We start from the raw sequence: 18,086 nt of genomic DNA, 5'->3' as shown, positions 1-18,086 counted from the left end.
ATACTTGTGCAATGTTAATATTTGTAATTTGACAGTACTTTCAATTTTATGTAGTGACTCATATCATTTACATTTGAATCATGTTCAATGGCTTGATTATCATAGAATTTGATTTGACATATTTGAGGTTTATTCCAAATATTCTTTCTTGTCTAGTAGCAGTCAATTTTCAGAGTTAACAGTTTCTTAGATACTGCTTTATATATATATACATCTACTCTCTATATATAAAAAGATAAGCCGAAATTTGAAACGTTTTTTGTCTTACCAGCCCCGAACTTGGGGGTTTGGGCGGCGTAGGCGCCAGGGGGGGGGACTCCCTAGTGTGTGTGTGTGTGTGTGTGTGTGTGTACACACACACACATTATATAATAAATAATGAAATTTATTAAAATACGCTTTATTAAAATTAAAATTTATTAAAATATATATATATATATATATATATATATATATATATTTCCTCATACTTTTGCAGCTGTGTCATTTAAATAATCAACAATATTAAGAGATTAATGATAGGCATTTTTAATGGCTCACACAGGTTGAGTTAGATCCCTGCAATGCAGAGGAATACAACAATCTGAAAGGCTGAAAAACTGTATGACTTTAGCCTGAGACATTTCAATACAAATCTTTTGCTTTTTCTCAGTAGGTGTGCTGAGATGATTCATTTCATTATCTTGCTCTTTTAGTACAAAAATAAAGATAATTGAAAATCTCTGGATGGTACCTTTTTTGTAAATGACATCTTGGATTTACTTCATGGCTTCCAACTAACTGAACATTGCAATTTGGTTGCATGCATTTGGATTTTGAATGAGTCTTGTCAAAGTCAAATAATTCTTGCAGTAATGTCTTCGTTCTTTTTCCCATTTTACACTTAGACTTTCACTGAACAACTGCACGAGTAAGATTAAACACTGTAAACAATGAGTCGTGCATTCCTGTCTATCTGTAAACAAGTTTAGAGGAGTTTTATGATAGATGTAGTTATGTAGGTACTTTTTTAATGAGAAGGATTTAAAATTTAAATACAAAGTTTGAATAGAATCAGAAGTTTACAAACATTACCGATTTTTTTATTATTATTATTTTATTTTATTTATTTTTTCAACCAGAACTATGTTGGAATGACACTTTTTGATTATGAGAGAAATACTTGGTTTTCAGAGTACTTATAACAGTGGAAAACTACTTAGCTCTGTAAAATATTAGTCATAAGTTTTGTTTAAAAAATTCCATGACAAAACACGCATTGCCTGTACCTTCTGTATAAATAAAACTTTTGTTTTATTTCCATTTTGTATTTCAATAAATTTAAATTATCAGTATTCCTTTTTCTTGTTAATAGTAATAATAAATATAGAAGTACTATTTTTTTTTTTTTGCTATCATAATTCTTAAATTAATCCTGAATATAATATAATGTGTGTGTGTGTGTGTGTGTGTGTGTGTGTGTGTGTGTGTGTGTGTGTGTGTGTGTGTGTGTGTGTGTGTGTTTCAGATGGAGCATTATTTTCTGGAAGTGAAATTTTTTGCTCAGATCTGGAAATATATCTTCAGAGAAACACGTAAATTGTTCTAATCCAGATAGATTAAAAATAAAATAAATAAATTCACAATAACAAAAAAAAAAAAACTTTTTGTACAGGATTATTAAGTTGTACAATTAGAAAAAGAAATGTTCCTTTTGAGTTTCTGGGAGGAACATCTTTGTTTAGTTCAAAACCATTTCAATCCCTGAGTATGGGTGTGAACAGCCTTTAGAAAACATGCATTGCTTATGAGAGAAAACAGCATCATTGATGATACTGAACCACTATAAATTGATAATCTGACTAAAAATGAAGACATCATTCACAGTAGTTTATTATGAAATATGATGATCCACTCAGTTACTGCCAGTAATGTTCCATAGTAGACAGAAACCCTTCAAGTGGGACAGGTCATTGGTGCTAATAGGAGCTTCTAGTCCAAATTTATAAATTAAATTTAGGTGATAATTTTCATTGTCTGTAATATAATATCACTATCCCACTTTTGGTAGCCTTGAGGTTATTCTAAAAATAAAATCTTGTCTTTAGAGCTGACTTCCAAGTTTTTCCCTTATCCATTCAAGATAATATTCTGTAGGTTTCTGACCTGTTGTGGGTTGGGTGATCAAAATAAAAAATGAAAATAACAGGTCAAAAATGTTACAAAACTTTGTAATATTCCTTGTCACTCCATCTACCGATATACTGTTCTCCCATACTTGACCCACTGATGTTGTCAGCCAGCCATTCCCTTACCAACTACTAACTTATGTTCTCCATTTTTCTCAGATGCTACTTTTTCATGAGGTTTCTTGCAAATACGATCATGAAATCAGAAAAATAAGTACACTTCCTCTATATAACACTTTTTTAACTTCTTTGTGAAATGTAACTAGATTACCAAATTCCTTAACTCCCCCTTTACCACAAGATTCCTTTTATTAAACAATCCTAACCAATTTTTCCATCACCTTTACTACTATTATTTATGAAATAAATAGTTCATGATTTTTTGAATTTTCTCCTACTTTTTTCTTTCTTGTGTTTTCTTTCTTCCTTTAGTAAGCAGCTATCCCTGTTATGCAAAACTCCATGAACAACCAAGTCAAGAGCACTCTTAGTTCCATTGTGCATTTTTTTATTATACGCACTGCCTTATTTACAGCCTAATATGAAATTCCGATTTCTTATCACTGGTATGGCAGTCACACCATCACACCTAACGTTACACCATGCATTAAGTTTAAGTATTTACTGAAGATAAGAATAATTGAAATACATCTCTTTTTCTGTGGTATTTTAATTGTTTTCCATTATATTGTTATTAACATTATTTATTGCTCCTTGAAAACTGAAGAAAAATTGCAAAATAGACTAAATTATATTATAAAGCAGGTCTGCATCCAGAACAGAAACTTAATGTGTCATTTGAATCAGTTCCTGAAGAATTTTGCAGCCATCTTCAACTCTGTGCAGAAAAAATATTATCAGTTAAAAATATCATAAGTAAGTCATTGTCAGTATTTCTGTATACCAGTACTGTAGTAATGAAGTATGCACCTCATTCTTATTTTCAGAAATTTTTATATATTGCAATAGGAGTTTAATTTCTGTGTTAGTGTATTTTCCTAGTAAATGAATAATTAGAATAGTAGAAATTATGACTTTTTGACTTGTTTCTATTTTATTTTATTTATTTATTTATTTATTTTAAATATATTAGTATCAGATTTTGGTGCAGACTACTTATGACTTTCTTTATAATAAACTTGCACAAATCTTTGATTGGCACATAAGAATATTCAAGAAATGTGCTTAAAAAGTATTTTAAGATATGCCATATTTACAAAAAAAAAAAAAAAAAGAATAACCATACATGTTGATTTTCCACCTATAACTAACTTCTTTTGTTTTTAGAAGCTCTTGTGACATAATTTAGAAAACACAATATCTGAGCATGTATGCACAAAAGTTTATTAAATAAAGCATATTACCAAATATTTCAATCTGAAACTTGCAGATCATCTTAGTGAACTGAAAATTCGAAAAGTTACAATAATATTTGATTTTAAAAGAGATGCTAATTGTGTAATACAATAGCAATAAGGTTTACATATAAAGTATATGATAAAATTAACACTTAATAAAGGGATCCTTATTAAGTAGCCAACTATACACCAACACTTCCATAGCTGACAATGAAACAATACATTTTTACAAGCAAATAGAAAATATCTATTTGCTTGTAGAAAAAGAAATAGAAGACATCTTAAAAGATAAAAGCATGTATACAATGGTATGTGGGGATTTCAATGCCAAAACTTCTAAAAACCAGACTAGTGAGAATATGTGGGATTGTGGGGAATAGAAGACAAACAGATCATGTGACAGAATTTGCTGAAGCAGAGAGGCTTTATTATATAATGAAACCCGTGGAGTATTCATAACTAAAAATTCACATGTATGCCACAGCAATTAACTTTTTAATATGTAAATATTTCATCTTAAGTATCATATGACATCATCAATACAGTTATTAAATAACAATAGGAATTACATTAAAAAAAAACATTAGTGCGCATGCTTACATTGGAATCCCTATAAATTAAAGATATCAAGAAATTATTTACTTGGTTTAATCCTTTATCCAAGTGTAAGCAAACAAAGTTTGTGCTTGAAGTATCTTCAGGACTCGGGCAACTCGTATATAGAAGCTAATGACTTCACATTACTTGCCTTAGTATCCCATGTATAATGCTATGCATTATGAGAAGGGTCACTTAAAGACTAGTTTCAACTTTTATTGAGATCTCATTAGTGGGAGCCAGACCCAGAGGTGATACTAAGGTTGAAGTAATGCAGAAGTCATATGTTCTACTTCAGGGGTGTTCAACCCGTCGATCGCAGAGCAATTTTTGGTCAATCTCTTGTGTATTCCTCCTTACTTACAAATTTAATTAAAACTGAAAATGTAATATTTTATTTGTCATTATTTTGTATTATTTTTAATTCACTTTAAGTGTATTGCTATTGTTTATTTATTTTTTGTTAAAATTGTCAAATCAGTAATTTTCTTATAAGTCCGGGTAAATGAATTAATTTGAATTAGTGGAAATCAAACAGTGAGCCGAGTGAATACAATTATATGCAAAGTGTAAAAACTCGATTGTAGCTTAAATATTAAATATTCCAAAGCACATTACATCGATTTTTTACTTAGGTTAAGTCCCATGTGAATATTGTAAAAAAATAAACTTTGTTTGTCTCGGTATAGTTTGTATTAGAGTTTTTGTAAATAACTCTTTTGAAGCTAACTGTATATACTGCTTTAATAGGAATATATTAGAGTGTTAAAAACAAAGGCAATGTTTTTGTCGGTGAAGCTGTACATGGCATTAGAAAGATGGTTATTGAAACTTGTATGTATGAGAAAGGCTTGCAGGCTCTAAGTGTAAACATCTCAGAAGTCAGTCAGAAAGAGTTCAAACAACTTTCTGATGGCTGGCAACTTACAATCAAAAGAAAGCGGAGGAGAACAAAAGGCGTGCCGAACTTGAAACTTAAGATGAAAGACTCATACCGATTCTTTGGGGGTTGCCAAACTTCATGCGAGGTCTCAGAGGAGGCCTAATAAAAAGGGACTGAATCAAGCAGAAGGGGTCCCGGTTCTAAAATTGCTGTCACAGAGGAGGCCGCCCAGTCCAGAGTCGCCGTCAGAGAGACTGCCCGGATCCACGTTGCTTGAGAGAGGAGTTTCCCGCTTTCAGAAAGGAGCTTCTCAGTTCGAGACGTCGCTAGAGAGACTACTTCTAGGCCGCAGACAAGGTTTCAAATTGCCGAAAGGAAGAGTTCCAATTGCCAGAGAAAGGTTTCCAGGCTAGGTTAATGTCAGACATTCACCAGTGTGTTGCATTTTCATTACAATTTGATGAATCAAACGACTTCACTGATATTGCTCAGGTAATGGTATTTATTCGCATGGTATTTTAAGATTATTCAAGTAAAGAAGAACTTTTGAAAATTATACCATTATTAGGAAGGACTAGGGGAAAAGACAATTTTTCGGCATTTGATGAATTTGTGAAACAACACAAACGTCCGCTTTTTAAACTTGTGTCTATTATTACTGATGGTGCTCCTGCAATGATAGGTAATAAATCAGGCTTCATTTCATTATGTAAAAACGATGACAAATATCCAGATTTTTTAATGTGCTACTGTATTATTCACCAACAAGTACTGTGTAGTAAAAGATTAAACACAAGATATGTTTCGGATATTACATTTAAAATTGTAAATTCTGTTCGAGGAAAAGCTCTGCAACGGCGGTTATTTAAATTACAGGCAGATGATGGTAGGTAAATTCTGTTGGACAGTAATGTTCGTGGGCTCAGCGGAAGTAAGTTTATAGAAAGATTTCTTGTATTAATTAATGATATAAAAATTTTTCTTGACGAAAAAGGAGATATTTATCCAATTGAGTGATAAAAGATGGTTGTTACTTATCATTTTTAGTAGATTTCTTTACGAAATTAAGTAATTTAAATTTAGAGTTACAAGGTAGAGATAAAAATTTAATTGACATGTTAAGTTCAATAAAAACTTTCCAACAATACTTACTTTTCTTAAAGAAAAATATAAATGACTGCGAATTTAGACATCTCCCATATTTATTAACGTTTTTTGAACAAAATCAAGAAATGCTTCGCTATGATTTAAAAGAATTTATTTATGAAATAGTATTATTTTAGGAAGAAATAAATTCAAGATTTAAAGATTTTAATAAAACTGAAATGATTGTATCTTTTATCTATAATCCATTTCAAGAAAACTTGAACATCACAGAAATTTCAAATAAAATTAGTGGGCTGTTTGATATAAACCAAGCTGAAGTAGAACTTGAGATAATAAACATTCAGAATAGTTTATATTTAAAATCAATAAACAATGAAGTCATTTGAAAGTAGGCACATGAAAAATTCTCAATATTAACTGACATTGCACGAAAAATTCTGTCGTGTTTCGGATCGACATACTTGTCAGAATCCGCTTTTTCAAATATGACCGTCATAAAAAATCAATTAAGAAACCAAATGATCATTTGGATGATTGTCTGCGATTGGCCACTTCTTCATATCAACTTGACTATGAAAATATTGCGAGGTCCAAACAATGCCAAATTTCACATTAATTTTTTTTTTTAATCAACCAGCATTTCCTGTAACTTGTGAGTTTGTAATCAATCTGTTGTTTTTTCTAACTTTGGTTTTCCAAAATAGAGAAATAAATATTTTATTCCGGGATGCTTAAGGGTCAAAGCTGTATAACTGAGAGGAGACCTCCACATAGCCTTTAAAGGAATGCAGAGAACCGACCAGGGCTTCTGACCTAATGTCCAATCCTCACCTTCTCGTGGTGCACCCTGTTGGGTATCTACCTGGATACTGAACGAATGAGGATGGACTGTCAATTTGGGATTTAGCCGACCAAATTGTATTCTTATTGGTTAAACCAAAATAAAAAAAAAATGATGATACAACATGACAGAATTTCATGCCGGCTGGGGCGTCGCCCAGTTAAACAAGGCAACCGTTGTTTTCGCCAGAGAACCAGGGCGAATAGCGAAAAGTCAGCTACTGGAACAAATCTGAAAACACACCCCAACTCAATATCACCAGAGTTAAAGATTGGTACTATCAACATAAGAAGCCTGAATGGCAAAGAAATGGAGCTAGCTGAGGAATTAGATAAGTACCAGATCGACATAATAGGGGTGACTGAAACAAAAAAGACAAAAACTGGTAAGATCTTTCTGAGCAATAAATACAAAATGTTATATTCAAGCAATTACAATGATGGAAAAGATGGAGTAGCCATAGTATTCAACACAAAATAAGAGGCTAATCTTCTTGAATGGTAGTCGGTCTCAAGTAGAGTAATGTGGGCAAATATGAGAATGGGGAACTGGACAATGAGACTTATTTGTGCCTATTGTCCCATAGAAGGTTATACTAAGGTAGAAGTGGAAGGATTTTTTGAGGCTTTAGAAAAAGCAACTGACACAATGAAAAAGGAAAAGTTGGTCCTTGTTGGGGATCTAAATAGCAGAGTAGGAAATGATTGTGAGACATACATAAATATTTTGGGAAAATTTGGAGAAAAGCGCAAAGCTAATAATAATGGGAAATACCTGTTGGATTTCTGCTCAGGACATGGACTGGTTATTACTAACACCATGTTCCAACATAAAAATGTGCACAAATTCACATGGAGAGAAGAGGCAAGGAATAAGAACAGTCTCATTGACTTTGTTATTGTTGATAGTGATGTTTTCTCCCTGGTGCAGGACACCAGAGTGTACAGAGGATTTGAAATTGGTAGTGATCACTATTTAGTCTTGAGCAGGATAAAATTGAATTTCATATTGAAAAGAATTACATGTAAGAAAGTATTAAAGCGAATAAAAGTTGAGCAGCTCTCAGATGTGAACTGTAGACTAAAATACACAAAGATTATTGAAGAAAAAATGAAAGAGTTTGAGAACAGATATCAAACCTTGGAGATTCAGTGGCAAGCCTTGAAGAAAGCCTTGATTAATTCAGCTAGAGAGGCATGTGGTGAAGTTCTCTACAAGGATAGAAAAATTAGAGCTCCATGGTGGACACAGGAAGTTCAAGAGGCAGTGAAGGAAAAGAAGAATGCATATCAAAAGTTCCTGGCAAATAAGTCAGCTTGTTCTCTTAGAGAATACAGAGACAAATGTAAGAAAGCTAAACACTGTGTAAAACTAGCTAAACAATAGTCATGGGAGGACTTTGGCAAGAATTTTGAAAATAAATATCAAGAAGGTGGCAAAATATTCTGGAAGTTGTTGAAGAAGCTTAAGAATGGAGGAAAGAGTGCTGTAAGTTAGAGATGATAAAGGTGACATGAAAACGGGAGAAAAAGATATCCTTGAAGTATGGAGTAATTACTTTGAAAAACTACTAAATGAAACAAGCAGTGATGACAGCACAGTGGTAAAAAACACTGACCAGGCATGCAGTCAGGAATACATATCCATACTTGAAGTAGAAAATTCCATGAAAGGCTTGAAATGTGGAAAGGCAGCTGGAGTAGATGATATTTGACCAGAAATGCTGATGTATGGTGGTATAAGAGTCTTACAGTGGCTGCACTGCATAGTTCAGAAAGCCTGGACAGAGGGACGAATTCCCGATGATTGGAGTGGAGCTCTCATAGTACCCATATATAAAAAGGGAAATAAAACTGAATGTGAGAATTACAGAGGTATTTCCCTACTGAGTGTTCCTGGCAAGGATCTATGCAAGTATACTTGAGAAACGGTTGAGAAGAATTGTGGAAGAAAAGCTTGGTGAAGAACAAGCTGGAAATGAGGCCAAATAGAGGCTGTCAGGATCAGATCTTCACTTTACGACATATAGTGGAGAAATCATGGGAATATAACAAAGATCTGTATTTAAGTTTTGTCGATCTGAAAAAGGCTTATGACAAGGTGCCAAGAGAGAAGCTATTCAATACGCTACAGTTATATGTTGTCAATGGGGCATTATATCAAGCAATACTTAGTCTTTATTTGAGTTGTAAGTCAGCAGTTAGAATTGAAGGAAGCACAGGAAGATGGTTTAATGTTAAATCTGGTGTGAGACAAGGATGTACATTATCCCCTCTGTTATTCATTATCTATATGGATCACATTATGAAGCAAAGTGGTATTAAACATGATATCAAAATTGGAGATGTTAATGTCAGCACTTTGCTTTATGTGGATGATGTTATACTTCTAAATAAATGCGCTACAAGTCTGCAAGATTCTCTGACTAAATTGAATGACTGTTGTAATAGATATGGTATGAAGGTCTGCAATAAAAAGACAAAGACAATGAAAATAGGCAGAATCATTGAAAATGTCAACTGTGTTGTGAATGGAGAACCTGTGGAACAAGTAAAACATTTAAGCTACTTAGGCATGATTTTTAGTGAAGATGGTAAATTAAATATAGAAATAGACAACAGAATCAGCAAAGCTGGTATGGTGGGAAGTCAATTGAATAAATTCATATGGAATAAGAGAAAAATTAATCAGAACACTAAATTAGCTGTATACAAGACAGTGTTCAAACCAATTTTAACTTATGGATCTGAGAGCTGGGTCATTAGTAAAACACTTGACCAAAGCCTAGAGACCACAGATATGACAGTCCTGAGAAAGATTAGAGGCGTGAACAGATGGCATCAATGGCAATATCATATTAAAAATGAGGATATTAGGAAAGAACTTGACATTGTCAGCATCCAGGAATGCGTTAGCAGAGCTAATCTCAGGTGGTATGGTCACTTAAACAGAATGGGCGAAGAAAGATCAGCAAAACAAGTGTTCTCTGCCAGGTTTGCAGCAAAACGACCCAGAGGAAGACCAAGATATAGGTGGATTGATACGGTACAAAGTGCCTTAGACAATAGAAATATAAGATCTGATATTGTTGGAGACTTGACAAGTAACAGACTGATTTGGAGGAAAATTGTAGATAGGAAGTTAGTAATGATGTAATTTTTTTCATGTAGTACTATCATATCCTGTACACCCCTTGAAGGTACATGGCAGGAATTTGATGATGATGATGATATTTTATTCCAATTATTTTTTTTTTTTTGTTGTATTAAAATAATTAAAAGTGATAAATAAATTTTTAGTTGTTTATTTGTGCGTAATCAGATATCAGGTTGGGAGAACGTGATCAATATAATGGAGTAGATTGCTGAATAACTTATAAGAGAGTAGATCACCGAATACCTTTTTATAGAAAATTAGCTCGCGTAGTAAAAAAGGTTGAACACCACTGCAGAAGTTATATGAAAATATGACTAATGCATTACTTCTACTCTCTTCAGAGGAACAAAATTTGTGTGTGCTCTTTATACCAAAGATTTTATGATGCCATATTTTTAAGATGGGATCAACAACCTACATCCTTGCATCAAATTTACACTAGAAAAAGAATCATCACATGGTATTTCCTTTCTTGATGTACACATCCAACATAAATAACATGATTCCATTTCCACTTTTGTCTACTGAAAACCAACTCCGTTATATCACAATACATCAGCCCACCATCCATCTCAAATATATGGCATCATAAAATCTTTGTTATCCAGAGTGTACAAATTTTTTTCCTTTGAAGAATCTTTAAAACAAGAATTGGAAATTATTAAAGATACAGCCTTACTAATTGGATATAATCTAATAACCCCCCCCCCCCCAAAAAAAATAACCAATGTATTCCAAATAAATTATTGGAATACAAATCAACCCAGACAAGAAGAAGCCCATATATCAAAGATGCCTTTGATATATACGATATATCAAAGGCATGTCTGAACATTTGCCAAAAATTAAAGAAATACAAACTTGCTGCTACCTATAAACCAATCAACCAAATTCACAATTTGTTACCTTCTCCTTAAGACAAACTCTCACCACTGATGCTACCTGGTGTATACGAAGTGCCGTGTTCTTGTAACTTATCTTACTATGGACAAACAGGAAGATTTGTAAATAAACTCATCTCTGAACATTAAGACCACATTTGTCTTATCAAACCTCACAAATCTGGCCTTGCACAACATGGAGTTGAAAATGCTAACCACAGGATCCAATGGCAAAACAGCAAGCTACTACATAGATCCATATATAAACATGAGTGTTTGTATAAAGAAAGTGCTGAAGCCTTATGTCATAGACCAAATTTTAACTGGAATGACTTGTGTCACCATTCCAAGAGTATGGGAAATTGTTATCCTCAATTGTATTAAATGAATTTATCAGTTATATTTTAATTTAATGTAATTACAGCCCAATAGTTTTTAATCCTTAAACATATTACTGTATACATGAAGGGATTCCAATGTAAGCATGAGCAGTAATGTTTTTTTGAATGTAATTCATATTATTTAATAACTGTACTGATGATGTTTTATGATGAAATATTACTTAAGATGAAATATTTACATTTATGTAATGAGAATTTTCTTTAAAAGAAGTGTTCTGGAGGAAGGTGAACATAAAGATCTCTAAATGGAGTAAAGAAATGAAATTGACTGTTATGATGAATTGCAAAAGAATCATAAATATTCGAACAATTGGATTTTCCCAATTTTCGAATTGTACTGTGACACACTCAGACCATTAAGAGCCATTCTTCATATAGACCAAAGACAGGAAGCAAAAAATACCAGCAGTATCAAACCACAAACAAGCAAAATGTATTGATAGGGAGCAGATTGCTAAATTAGTGAAGTAGATTGAGGAGCTGGAAGAAGACATAGATAAAGTTTGGAGCTTGTAAGAAGACATAGATAGAGATCTGGCCAAATTCAAACAGCAAATAAAGCACTGTAAAACACAAGCAGAATTTGCAACAGAGAATCACAGGGAGCGTCTCTGCAAAGAAAATTGAACTGCTGCATAAAAAAAGAGTTAAAAGATTCAGATCATGTTAATTTAGAATATACTTATTCTAGCCATAAATACTGTTACAACTTGAACAATACATAAACCGTCTCAGTAAATCACAGCTTTCAGCACATACAAACCACATAATCAGAACTCAATGTTCAAAATATCTCCCTTTTGCCTTCACACACACCTGAAGTCTGGGAAGCCACATATTGATGGCATCCTGCACAACATAACGGAAATGCTACTACTGGTCTCTCCAAATCCACCTTCAAGTTGGCTATGCTGGGGTGTAGTTTCTTGCTGGCTATTCTCTCTCAAGCTCTGACAATAATTTGAAGTCCAGTGGATTCAGATCCAGGCAGCCAATCAGATGGTGATGTGGTCGGGCACATTCGCCTCCAGCCACTGTTGTATGGTCCTTGTTGAAGTCCAGTGGATTCAGATCCAGGCAGCCAATCAGATGGTGATGTGGTCGGGCACATTCGCCTCCAGCCACTGTTGTATGGTCCTTCACCTTGTGTGCAGGTGTAAGTCTTGCTGAAAGGTCCATTGCCTACCATGAAACAAGGTTCAGGGGCTGTTCCACAGGTTCCAGCACAGTGTCTTGATACACTTGGGCATTCACTTGAGGTTTTGACCCCTTTCTTGCAGACATGCACTTGAATGCTCCCGATATGTCATCCCCCACCACACCATCACTGACATTGGAGTGATTGTTGCATCACTGACACGTGCTGTGGGACCATTTGGGGCATACATCTAATCTTTTTGTCAATTAAACAACTCTTCAGTTGTGAAAATCTTATCTGTGAAGAGGATATCTCTTTGTCTGTTCATGTATTGCTGAAGAAGTGCCTTTGATTTTATTACCCTCTGTCACATAAGTCGTGATGTTTTGAAGATTTCCTCAGATCATCAGTTAGTACACTGGACATTGTTCTCTGCAAAACATTCGTTTCTCGTGACATCACTTTTTGTGTTCTCACAGGATTATGGCAAAAGCATGTCTTTACAGCCCTTAAAAGCTGTTGTGTCATAATGCAGTGTAGTCGACCTGTTCTTGCATGGTCAGGTACATCATCTGTATTGTTATAACAGTTAGTAGTCTGAGGCAAACATCCTACTGATCCAGAGTGTTTTTAACATGTTTAAAATAACAGGTGGCTGCATTCCAACCTAGTGAACTGCTATTACAGCTACATGATTCTCATAATCTCCCCACTGCATGTTAACTCTTACAGCTAGACAACTCCCTCTACTGATAAACACGCAAATGTTGCATAAACTGAACTGGGCTCGGGCAATTTTTTGTTCAGCTTGGGGGTGTTCAGAAGTTGTAACAGTTTTTATGCCGAGGCTATATATAACAATTGCAGCCTTATGTGCCAGTAGGCACAGAAAGACTTAATGATGATGTGTATAACAATTAGCAAATTGCTGAGAATGATAAAAGTAGATTACACTAAACTCAGAACAAATAAACAACGGGCAGCAGAAAAACAAAGAAGTCAAAAAAAAAGTTAGAAATGGAATTAAGGATGAAACTTTAATACTAGCTCTCCTATGCAAAGAGAATAAATACTAAGAAAACAAATACAATAGAAATGGGGGGGGGGAAAGTTTTCTGGAATTACAGCAGTAAGCTCTATTCATCTACAGAAAACGTCACTCCAATAAAGTTAACAGAGTATAAAGAAGCACCAAAAATACTGCCAGAAGAGGTAGAAACGCAGTCAATTAGATAAAAGCAGATAGAGTACATGGACAGATGAAATAGTAGAGATGTCAAGGCAGAAGGAAATATATTATTTATAAGCTCTGGCATCAAGGTGCACTTGATACCTAAACAAATGTAGATTACCTAAGAAATGGAATACACTATGAAAATAACAGCAAAGAGCAAGCAGGATTTAAAAAATGATAAAAATACTGTGGGTAACTGTTATTTTCATATAGTTGTTTAGATGTTAACAATTAACACACATATTGGTTTATTCAATAATGCCAAAAAAAAAAAAATTGTATTGTAATGGGAGATAGACAAAAAAATATTTTCAATTAAAATAATCAAGACACATTAATTTTTGAAAAACTTCAAACCCTCAACTAGATGAATATAGTGTGTATTTCATAGTCCTTCCAGTTGAATTTACATTGTGATCAATTACTGGTTCACTATTTGAGCATGTTATCTGTACCAATCAATTCGTCATCAATTTCTTCTAGCTAATTGTTATTTTTTTGTTCAAAATATAAGCACCTCCTAGATGCAGCTGCAAGGAAATACCATTTGTCCTCCAGTTTTGAAGATCTAATTCAAATCCCATCTATCTCTGAAGCAAGGAACCATTATAAGGGCTTTTGAAATGAAAATGAGTTAGCTGGTCCCATAATGATTTTGTAGAGTTACCATGGTATTCTACTGGCAGGTTTGCCATCAACTGAAATGGCTTGATAAAGATTGATTGCATCATAATTGCATTAAAAACCCTTTTTTCTGACCAGTAGGCATGAGTTATGGAGGGCTCTTTATCTGACTATTCAAGTTATTAAATTGTTGCTAATTAAAACATTTTAAAAATATGTATATATTTCAATGGCTATTATGACTCATGGGCATGGAACATTTCATTGTAGAGAAAAAATAATTAAATTAAGATTTTTCATTTTTAAACCTCCCTTGGTATTTTAAAACTGTCCCTTTCACATTATTATTATTATTATTATTATTTGACACCTCCAGGGAGTCCAAAGACTCATCGAGGGAGAGTGTGTGACAACAGCATCGAATGATTGGTCCCCTTCCAACTACTAACCACGCTCAAACTTACTTAACTGAGCCATTAGTAGCAGAGGCTCTACCAATTGACCAACCTTTGCCGGCAAGGTTGGAATTTTTCATTCCAAAAGTGATGATTGAGAAAGTTTTTCTTTCTTTAAGCTGCAGCAAGTCAAACTAGGCTTAGATAAGTACCAGATCGACATAATAGGGGTGACTGAAACAAAAAAGACAAAAACTGGCGAGATCTTTCTGAGCAATAAATACAGAATGGTATATTCAGGCAATGACAATCAAGGAAAAGGAGTGACCATAGTATTCAACACTAAATATGGGGCTACTCTTCTTGAATGGCAGGCAATCTCATGTAGAGTGATGTGGGCAAATATCAGAATGGGGAACTGGACAATGAGACTTATTTGTGCCCATGGTCCCACAGAAGTTTCTACTAAGGTAGAAGTGGAAGAATTTTTTGAGTCTTTAGAAAAAGCAACTGACACAATGAAAAAGGAAAAGTTGGTAATTGTTGGGGATCTAAATAGCAGAGTAGGAAATGATTGTGAGACATACAAAAATATTTTGGGAAAATTTGGAGAAAAGAGCAAAGCTAATAATAATGGCAAATATCTGTTGGATTTCTGCTCAGGACATGGACTGGTTATTACTAACACCATGTTCCAACATAAAAATGTGCACAAATTCACATTGAGAGAAGAGGAAAGGAATAAGAAAAGTCTCATTGACTATGTTATTGTTGATAGTGATGTTTTCTCCTTGGCACAGAACACCAGAGTGTACAGAGAATTTGAAATTGGAAGTGATCACTATTTAGTTTTGAGCAGGATAAAATTGAATTTCATTTTGAAAAGAACATATAAGAAAGTTGTAAAGCGAATAAAAGTTGAGCAGCTCTCAGATATGAACTGTAAACTAAAATAAGCAAACATTATTCAAGAAAAAATGAAAGAGTTTGAGAACAGGAACCAAACCTATGTTATACTTCTAAATAAATCCGCTACAAGTCCGCAAGATTCCCTGACTAAATTAAATAACTGTTGTAATAGATATGGTATGAATGTCTGCAATAACAAGACAATGGAAATAGGCAGAAGCATTGAAAATAACCACTGCATTGTGAATGGAGAGCCTGTGGAGCAAGTGAAACATTTCAGCTACTTAAGCACGATTGTTAGTGAAGATGGTAAATTAAATATGGAAATAGACAACAGGATCAACAAAGCTAGTATGGTAGGAAGTCGCTGAATAAATTTTTATGGAATGAGAGAGAAATTAGTCAAAACACTATTTATTTTATTTATTTATTTATCGTATGGCTATTATATTACAAGAAAAAGAAACATATACAGTGTCAGTGACAATTATAACATGTATATAATTAAAATATACATATATAGAAAATCTAAACTCGACATCTCTAAATATATGTATATAGCACAGACACATTAAATATACAAACACTACCAGTAGAAATTACAAATACGAAAATTAAGATTCTTCTATCAGTCAGATATTACAATTTTATATCTAAGTTATTAATCCAGTCAATAGTTGCAAGTGTTTGAAAGAGGAAATCTTGTTCCTCTCCTTCGTAAGCTTTCATTGGGCATTCTTGGCGAATATGGTAGATGGTTTGCTTCTCACTTCCATAGTCACACTGCGGGGGGAACAAATTTTCTGGCACCAGTAAAAAAAAAGTCTGCACATCGACCGTGGTTAGTCCTTAGCTGATTTAGATTAATCCAAGTTTTATGTGGAAGGTCATATCCACATGGTTGTTCTTCAATGCAGGGAAGGTTCTGCAGCTCTGGATCTTCAAACACCTCCCATTGGCGTCTCCACTCTTGATTGACGTCAAAATTATCCTATAGCAGTACTAACAGGAGGCTATCTCGATTTCAATCTATTTATTAAATTTGAAATGCCTCTATGCACTGGAAGATAGGGTTTCCTGGATCTTTCTATATTCCCTGCATAAGGCATTGGCTCTTCTTAACAGTGGAGGAGGAATATGGGTTGAAATAGGGAGCCATTCTATTGGAGTACTCTTGATTGCTCCTGAAATAAGATGCATAGTATTATTGAGCTGTTTCTCAACCAAATGTGTGCGTGCACTGTTAATCCACCACACCGGAGCTCCATATTCAGCGGTGGAAAATACAAAGCCGAGAGTTGAGCATCGAAGCGCCGTCGCAGAAGCTCCCCAAGATGTTTCGGTCAGTTTCTAAATTATAATGTTGCTAGTCTTGATTGTAGCCGATGTGTTCATGAGGTGTTTTTTAAATGTCAGAGGTGATATTGGAAGTGATCACTATTTAGTCTTGAGCACGATAAAATTGAATTTCATATTGAAAAGAATGACATGTAAGAAAGTTTTAAAGCGAATAAAAGTTGAGCAGTTCTCAGATGTGAACTGTAGACTAAAATACACAAAGATTATTGAAGGGAAAATGAAAGAGTTTGAGAACAGGAACCAAACCTCGGAGATTCATTGGCAAGCTTTGAAGAAAAATTCAGCTAGAGAGGCATGTGGTGAAGTTGTCTGCAAGGATAGAAAAATTAGAACTCCATGGTGGACACAGGAAGTTAAATTGGCAGTGAAGGAAAAGAAGAAAGCATATCAAAAGTTCCTGGCAAATAAGTCAGCTTGTGCTCTTAGAGAATACAGAGACAAATGTAAGAAAGCTAAACACTGTGTAAAACTAGCTAAACAAAAGCTAAATGAAACAAGCAGTGATGACAGCACAGTGGTAAAAAACACTGACCAGACATGCAGTCAGGAATACATATCCATACTTGAAGTAGAAAAATCCATGAAAGGCTTGAAATGTGAAAAGGCAGCAGGAGTAGATGATATTCGACCAGAAATGCTGAAGTATGGTTGTATAAAAGTCTTACAGTGGCTGCACTGTATAGTTCAGAATGCCTGGACAGAGGGACGACTTCCCATTGATTGGAGTAGAGCTCTCATAGTACTTATATATAAAAAGGGAAATAAAACTGAATGTGAGAATTACAGAGGTATATCCCTATTGAGTGTTCCTGGTAAGATATATGCAAGTATACTTGAGAAACGGTTGAGAAGAATTGTGGAAGAAAAGCTTGGCGAAGAACAAGCTGGATTCAGGTCAAATAGAGGCTGTCAGGATCAGATCTTCACTTTACGACAAATAGTGGAGAAATCATGGGAATATAACAAAGATCTGTATTTAAGTTTTGTCGATCTGAAAAAGGCTTATGACAAGGTGCCAAGAGAGAAGCTATTCAA

The 18,086-nt window shown here is 34.1% G+C and overlaps 1 protein-coding gene across 1 annotated transcript in view; it reads left to right on the top strand.

Moving 5' to 3' along the window:
* Positions 1–18,086, top strand: part of LOC150096623 (nucleolar protein 9) — a 212,533-nt gene that overhangs the window by 60,921 nt on the left and 133,526 nt on the right. The window contains exon 4 of the mRNA XM_090408340.1: positions 2,935–3,044. Coding sequence (XP_090264466.1) covers positions 2,935–3,044 — 110 coding nt within the window. The remainder of the gene's footprint in view (positions 1–2,934; positions 3,045–18,086) is intronic.

Source organism: Typopeltis vanoorti, chromosome 18, assembly GCF_054136105.1.
Source record: "Typopeltis vanoorti isolate ZY-2024b chromosome 18, IOZ_Tvanoo_1.0, whole genome shotgun sequence".
NCBI classification, from domain to species: Eukaryota; Metazoa; Arthropoda; class Arachnida; order Uropygi; family Thelyphonidae; genus Typopeltis; species Typopeltis vanoorti.
The sequence above is the reverse complement of the archived record's forward strand: the minus strand, read 5'-3'. Positions and strand labels throughout refer to the sequence as shown.